The 7,654-nt window shown below is 34.1% G+C and overlaps 1 protein-coding gene and 1 pseudogene across 3 annotated transcripts; one reads left to right on the top strand and one right to left on the bottom strand.

Annotated features, from left to right (window-relative positions):
- Positions 1–867: 867 nt before the first annotated feature.
- LOC112094047 lies at positions 868–6,875 on the bottom strand (annotated as a pseudogene).
- LOC21385000 (protein SHOOT GRAVITROPISM 6) lies at positions 1,416–3,570 on the top strand. Of its 3 annotated transcripts, none has more exons than XR_002903331.1 (6): positions 1,416–1,966; positions 2,093–2,212; positions 2,590–2,644; positions 2,752–2,883; positions 3,076–3,206; positions 3,544–3,570. XR_002903331.1 is itself a non-coding variant. In XM_024173984.1 (6 exons), exons 1-5 carry the CDS (start codon positions 1,886–1,888, stop codon positions 3,188–3,190), a joined length of 447 nt encoding a protein of 148 aa, XP_024029752.1. In that variant the 5' UTR covers positions 1,416–1,885; the 3' UTR covers positions 3,191–3,206; positions 3,544–3,570. The 3 variants fall into 3 exon arrangements, 1 of the variants encoding a protein (XP_024029752.1); XR_002903330.1 differs by having other exon boundaries at positions 2,088–2,212; XM_024173984.1 differs by having other exon boundaries at positions 2,088–2,212; positions 3,137–3,206.
- Positions 6,876–7,654: the final 779 nt, after the last annotated feature.

Genomic DNA, 7,654 nt, shown 5'->3' with positions numbered 1-7,654 from the left:
CTTAAAAAAAAAAAAAAAAAAAAAAAAAAAAAAAAAAAAAAAGCTTTCTCAAAAGTCAAAATTCTAGGGGCTCGCTGATGATTAACACAAGGTCCACTGTCAAGAAATTACCTAATACCCTTCTTATTGCACTTTAACCAAACAACTTGACAGCTAAACCTCTTCAAGCAACTCATGATGAAGATGGTAAGACACTCAAACAAACAGATTCAAATCACCTGGCAAATTTTGATGTCTAAATTTATGTTGTTTAATAATCAAATTGTGCTACCTTATTTTTAAAACAAGATTTCTTTTTAACAAACTTTTTTCATCCCCATTTTTATTAGATAGACATTAGTTGTGACATTAAAAATTGGATAGCAAATTTAAGTCTCAAACAAAAAGGTTAATAATTAGTGCATTATTATATTTCGACATCTCCCATTAATTAACAGAGCACAAGACAGACTCATAATTAGTCAAGTCCATTAATTACGCAATTCTTGCCACAAAGGTTCTTATAATTTCATAATAATATCTTTTTCTCTAATAAGTTGGTCATGCAGTTTTGATACGTTAGCAAGTCCATATAAATTTTACATGACTTTTAATTTTATAAATTTCCAATTTTCCTATACGTCCCTCCAATTTTAAGAATTCATATAATATGTAATATATGTACGCATATGTAGATAATAAATGTATGAATAATATAATGTCAAATGGGTCCAAAACTAAGTTAAAAAGAAAGGGTGTACAAACCACATATAAATATTCGAGCAGCTCAATAACTTAATGATGCGAGCAAAATTCACAATCTAACATATAATATGCATATACATATACATTACTATATATATGTGTATATATAGTATATACGTATAGCTAGGCTTGATAGCAATAGACAGAAAGATGACCATCTCTTTTCTCAGCTGTGAAAGTGAGGTGATATTCAACAAATGGACTGGCTTTGATACACTTTGTAGCACTTCCTCCACGACTTTCTGTGCTGGATTTGGACCTCTCGGGTTAACTAAATCAATTCTTGCATTAAAACCCCATCTTACAACTTAGAATATAATATAATATATATATATATATATATGTTTGATGCTGCCCTGCCTATGAGTATTGATGCTAATTAATATTACAAATATTGGTCTTTCACATACTAATCCTAATAACATTATAATACAACTTACTTGGAATGATAAGGGAAACACTACAACAAAACAGGTTTTTTATAACCGTTAGTTATAGTGTTTTTAAAAAAACGTTATTAAACGTTTTTTCGACTATATATAATAATGTTTCAAATTAGTTATAATATGTATATATATAAGTTAATAAAATTTTAACTGGTTTATTGTATATATATTTAAATATATATTACTGTACACATTAGAATTAGAATGATTGGGCAGTGGAAAAATTGTTTCTCCAAATTTCTAAATCCCCCGCGCTCTTTTTGCTCTGCTTGCTGCTCATGTTTCCCCAAATTTCCGAATTCCCGCCGCTTCATTCCCCCCTGATCACCTGTTTTTTTTTTTGCTCTGCTTGCTGCTCAAATTCCCATGCGAACAAAAGCTTCTCCACTCTAGACCAGAGGCCTCCACTGCTTCCTCTCTATCGTTCCCGTCGCTCAATCTTGCCGCCGACGAGCCTCCATTGCCAATCTTTCCAAGTCCCATATGAACAAGGAACAAAAAGAAGCCCTAAATTCCCACTTCTCCTATTCTGACAAAGAAGCATTTACCCGGCCAAGGAAAAAGAAAACTCACTCGATTCCACCTCACTCATTCCTCTCTTTCCCCCAAATTCCAAAATTTCCCCGTTATGCTCTGATGTCCAAATTGATTTGCTTTGCTTGACCGGAAGGTTATGCTCTAATTCCAGCCTCGACATGATTTTGGACTGGGTCGTGGAAGGCAGATCGAAGGCACGTGAAGCTGTCCTCCTACGCAAAGCTCGGTTACCCAAGGAGGTTAGCATTTCTCTATCTTTGTATGTTCTCCATTTCTGAAATTTTGCCCCCAAATTTTACGTTTCCCGCTCGGTCATTCACCCCCTTTTGGTTCTTTTTTCGTTGACGTGATTTTGTGAAGATTAGGTCGTGGAAGGAAGATGCTCTGAGCCAGCCTCGACATGATTTTGTGAAGATTAGGTCGGGGAAGGAAGATCGAAGGCCCGTGAAGCTCTCTTCCTACGCCAAGCTCCGTTACCCAAAGAGGTTCACATTTCACTCTCTCTATTCTCCATTTCTCTATTTTATTTAGAAATTTCGTGTACTGCATTTTCACTCCCAAAGGTGTAGAGCTGTTGAATTCGATGAATTGTACTACTGTTGAATTCGTGTACTGCATTTTCGCTTCCAGTTTTCTTCCGCCACCATTTGATCTCTGAATTCTTCGTTCGTGTTCGAATTCGCTGTTCTCAGAGGCTGTCCAGGTTCTGGTTTCTTCTCTTGCCGATGAATCTCCCATGGTCAGAGAGGCCTCGATGGCTTCTCTCGAGCAAACCACCGCTCTGTACTCTCTCTATATATATTTTCATATACATTAACTTCTGAAGTTTTGGAATTAATTAATGGAGTTTTTTCGATTCTAGGAATCTGCTTCTGGTTCTTGACTGTTGCTCGGCGGTTTCACGAGGAGGACGTCGGGTGATTTTCTTGTCTATGGAATTTGTGTTTAGTTTTCTCATCATTTCCCGTTCTTCTTTTGTCATTGATTGTTTTTTCTTGTTTTCCTCCATTTTTGATTTTTTTAGCGCTTTGGGAACATGGCTGGTGTTTTTCAAGTAATGGCATTTGGAGTTCGGGCGTTGGACAAGAAGGATCTTGATCCTTCTTTCAAGGCTAAGCTTGCTAAGATTGCCACGGCTGAGATGATTTCCTCCAAGGTAAAGCCGAAAGGGAATGAATTCTGGATTTGATTATCAGTTGATTGATTTATTTGTACTTGTAGGAGTATTCTTTTTGAAGCTATGTTGGCAGTTTATTACTTTGTTAGCTCTTGTTTGATTTTAATTATGTGATGGTGTAATTAGAGTCAAAAGTAGTCTATACTTAACTAGTTGCTTGTTGGCATTTAGGTCTCTTGTCATTTAGTCTTCTATTGAGTGAAGACTGCTGGCTGAAGTCCTTCCACGGCAGGAGAAAGGCAGGATAATGTTCCCGTTGTTGGACCGGAACAAGAAACGGAGCTAGTCGTCATTTGCCTCAGGTTTAATGAAGTTTTCTGTTCTTATATTTTGCTCAAGTTGATAAAAAAAATGGTGTTACTATTATGCCATTCTTACTTTTGGGCTAATATTATGCATCCATAGCTCATTTGGAGTTAAATTCTGTTGATTGTTCCATTCATTCATAATATTGAATTTGCTCCCTTAGTGAGGTCTTCTATCTACAAGCATAACAATCAAGATAAAACCAATTATAAAGCTAGGGATTTTAAGACGTTTTGGTTACTCTTTTATATTGTTGAGCTTTGAAGCTAAAGGTCTTTAGACTTTCTTATACAGCCTTTAACAGAAGTGTTGTTGATGAACTGTCTTATACAGCCTTATGTGTTGTATACACCCATAGAGATGTATATATGATCTTTGGAATCTGGACTTGTGAAAATAGGAGTGTGGCTAAGGTAAGCTTTATCATCTTACGAAACCATTTGTTTTTTCCCCTTTTTTTTTTTGGTATTTGGACTTGTGCTTTATATGTTGCATACGACTAATATTTATTTGTTAAGGTTCTTTAGAGACTTTTAGCTTTATCATTTCTTAAGATCCCTCCGTACTACTCTTTGCTTATGTACTTTTGGATTCTTTTTGTTAATTGGGTCCCTTGCTAAATCCTTTGTTGTGATAATGAATTTCTTGTTGTGATTAATGAAATTCTTTGCTATTTTGCTTTGCTTTGTTGAACGGTTTTATGCAGGAGTCGTCATTAGGTTTTTTCCTTTCTTTCTTCTTCGGGTTTAAATGTAGGCAATGAAGATTCATGTTTTCTCCAACTATCTACATAACAATACATGTAAGATGCTCTCTGTCTTACAAGTTTGACATTAAATTTTTACCTAGTGCATCATTGAAGCTATGTTTTCTCTAACTCACTCCAAAACGTTATTGCTAGTGATTAATAGCATTTTTGGTCATCTACTGATACTGATATTTGTTGTAGTGGAAATTCCCTGGAAGAAGACCTTGGTTGTTGTGGGGTCGATGTTGAAGTCGACCTGTTGAAGCCATGTTCTCAGTCAGTGCTGGAAGTTCGGGTCGGTGGGTTGCTCGAAGCCTGAAAAAATTCGGGCTCGGGCGGGCAAGCCCATCTCCTGCCCGCCCAAGCTAGATTTTCGGGTTCGGGCTCGGGCAGCCCGAATTTGACACTGACTCTCTTGCCCATCGTCGTCTAACCGCCCTATATTGCCGTCCGCCGGTATTTTTTTGAATTTTCCGACCCGCCCGAATTGCCCGACTTGAAAATAAGCCCGAAAACCCGAATTTTGCCCGAAGCCCGAGTTGCCCGATTTGCCCAAAACTGCCCGAAAATATTAGTTGCTACAAATTGGGGCATTCTGAGAATCGAACTCGGGACCTCTCACACTCAAAGCAAGAATCATACCACTAGACCTAATGCCCATATTTGTTATTTAAATTTTTAACTTTTTAATTAAGGTAAACACACAATTCCTTAATAGAAAGAGCAAATTTCTATTTTAGCAGTTTAATATTTCAATTTTCACATTCTTGACCCTTTTTTATAATTAATCACATGACTTAAGGTAAACACACAATTCCTTAATAGAAAGAGCAAATTTCTATTTTAGTAGTTTAATATTTTAATTTTCACATTCTTGACCCTTTTTTATAATTAATCACATGATAAAAGGATTCTTCAAAAAACTATATACACAAGGAAAGAAACATATTGCCATCACGTTTTTATTATTTTTTATTTTTAAAAAGTGTTGTTTTTATATAATGTTGGTTTTGTTTTTATAGATACTCGTATTTTTCTATTCTATATCACTCTTCTTTCTATTTTTATCTATTTTCTGTTCATAATCTCTCATCATCCTCTTAATTATCCTCTTTTTTCTTCAACTTTCTTCACTCTCTTTGTGACTCTATATCAAAGTAACTTTTTACTAGCATACTAAAGTAAATTGATAATTTATCAAAAGTCACTCAATGATTGGCTTGGTTTAATAACTTCATCGTTATTTGATGATCTTTATTTTAAAAGACCAGTCACTCAATGTTGAAGTCTTGGTTTGTATTAAGGATTGGGATCGGACCGATCAACATTTACAAGATATAATTTCACCGGCAAGCCAATAATGGATCAATGAATTTAATCGATTAACATTTAATTTTGAAGACGATCATTTAGCTTTAAATTAAATTATAAATTTGTAATTTGTAAATATGTATTTACCTTTGACATTGTATTTGTAATTGTATAACTTTGTAAGTTTGTAAAATTTATAATTCGTCACAATATGATTGCACTCTTTTTTCCTTGCTAAGTTTTTATCATAATTGGGTTTTTTTTAGTAAAGTTTTTAATGAGGTAATCATGAATTATAAATTTAAAAATTAATAAAGAAAGAATTTTTTTATATAGTTCGTGTGTTCATTTCAAATTTCAAATTGTAATATATATATATATATAAATTTTAACACAAAATAACTTAATATTAAAAAAAAGTTTAAATAATTCAGGCAATTTGAGTGGGCTCAGGCCGCCTAATACAAGCCCGCGGCCCATTCAAGGTGAAATTCAGGCTCGGGCGGGCGGCCCGAATTTCTCGGGCAGCTCGGGCTCGGGCAAAAACTCGGGCTTTTCGGGCGGTCGCGGGCGGCCCGTCCAAAGTTCCAGCACTATTCTCAGTGCCTTCTTATATGCAACCAACCGATTCATGTCTCTCCATGTATTATTCTCTTCTTGAATAAAATCCCATCTGCATAATAACGTACAATATTGCAAAACTTTAAAAAGAAAAAATGTACTCATGATAAATATTAATCAATATGACTTGGGTTTTGTAATGAATAATTAGTGAATAACATTATTAATAATTAAAATTCCTACGTACGGTTGCTTTCTTCCAGTGTGAAGCCACCAGTGCCGTGAATTGAAGATTAGATTAAATCAACTCCTTTCCACTGTTTCCCGCTTGTAATTGAGTCAAGTTTGAGAACTCGGCCATTTCTTGTTCTTATGATGTCAACTAGATAGGAATTGCGAGAGAGCATCACCTCCGCCGTATATGCCTAATTGGGAGTACACATTGATTATAATATATTAATTATTGATTAATCAGATTTCATAATTAACATATATAAGATTATGATTTGTTAGCTACCGATCATGATTTTAAGGGCATGTTTATTTCACGTAAATGAGAAAGGTAGTCATGTCGTTACAAGGGAGAAAATTACGTAGGATGCCATCAAATTCCAATAGCTTTACATTTATTTGGTCTTGGTAGAATATCAAAAACATTCTATTAGAATACTCTCTAAAAAATATTTGGCCATCTTTGTACAGAAAGGAAAAAAAATATATATATGAGGGTTTTTTTTTTTTTTTTTTTTTTAAATTGAGTGCTATAAATGTTAAGTTTATGTCACGAAATGTGAAAATTATTAATTAAATTTGAACCGTTTTAAAAGTCATGAAAAAGTGAGATTGACGGTAATATTTAGAAAGTTAACCCAAAAGTTCATGACCAAGAGATTAGTTAAATATGAGTAACATTACTCACAGGAAATGAGAATGTGGAGAGGCCTCCCGTCCTGACCGAAGTGTATTGGGCTTCTGGGTCGGCTGTATGGAGCATGCAAGTGAGAGATTGCCATTGATTCAAACTCAAAGGATCTCCAACGAACATTACTTTCTTCCCACTTATTTTGTACAAAAAATCTCGACCATTGAACCTAAATATAGATATAATCAACATAACTTTGTTACAAATATTGTTAACGAAATTATCATGTTCGATGAATAGTACTACAACAAAAGATGCCCCTTTTATGACCCATAATAGTTATAGAACTTTTTCCATTTGAACCTCTACTGGTAGGCTAATTTTTAACTGTTAGATACGTTTAAAATCATCTTAGATTTAAAAAGTATACAAAATAAATAATTTTTGATACAAATCTGACGATTGAAAGTAAAAAATTATCATTTTTTTTATCCTCCCAGAAAAACTCTCAACAATTATGTAATTTTTTTTTGGGTGAATCATGACAATTAGGTACTTAATACAGTATCTATAGTTATCCATAATTATTCAATTATATTAATATCAATATATAATAAAGGACAAAATCAGATGAAAGCAACTAAATAACAACAATAATGTTGCTTCTTATGCCAAAAGAAAAAATTAAGCTTGTAAAGGTCAATGTCGGATGTGTGAACCCAAATCTATCAAGTTCCACCAGATTATCGTATACACAATATTGGTGTTTGTCCTTGTTTAACAAAACAACCAAATCTTTCTCTGCAGACACTAACTGATCACTTTGCAACTAATCATGAGATGAGATAAGTTTTAACAAAACCCATCACGAACCTATTTTAATTACTGCTCATTAACAATAAGCGAAAAGAAAAATATAGAATATATATTGTCTCCTTTTTTTTATATATTAGTTGAGCCAC

Source organism: Morus notabilis, unplaced genomic scaffold, assembly GCF_000414095.1.
Source record: "Morus notabilis unplaced genomic scaffold, ASM41409v2 Scaffold1176, whole genome shotgun sequence".
Lineage (NCBI taxonomy): Eukaryota > Viridiplantae > Streptophyta > Magnoliopsida > Rosales > Moraceae > Morus > Morus notabilis.
The sequence above is the reverse complement of the archived record's forward strand: the minus strand, read 5'-3'. Positions and strand labels throughout refer to the sequence as shown.

Bases quoted from the DNA above. Each gene is read 5' to 3' on its own strand.
- LOC21385000 (XM_024173984.1), top strand. From the start codon at position 1,886: ATGATTTTGGACTGGGTCGTGGAAGGCAGATCGAAGGCACGTGAAGCT. The intron at 1,967-2,087 runs GTTAGCATTTCT...GATTTTGTGAAG, and splicing joins AAGCTCGGTTACCCAAGGAG to ATTAGGTCGTGGAAGGAAGA. The intron at 2,884-3,136 runs GTAAAGCCGAAA...CTTCCACGGCAG, and splicing joins CTGAGATGATTTCCTCCAAG to GAGAAAGGCAGGATAATGTT.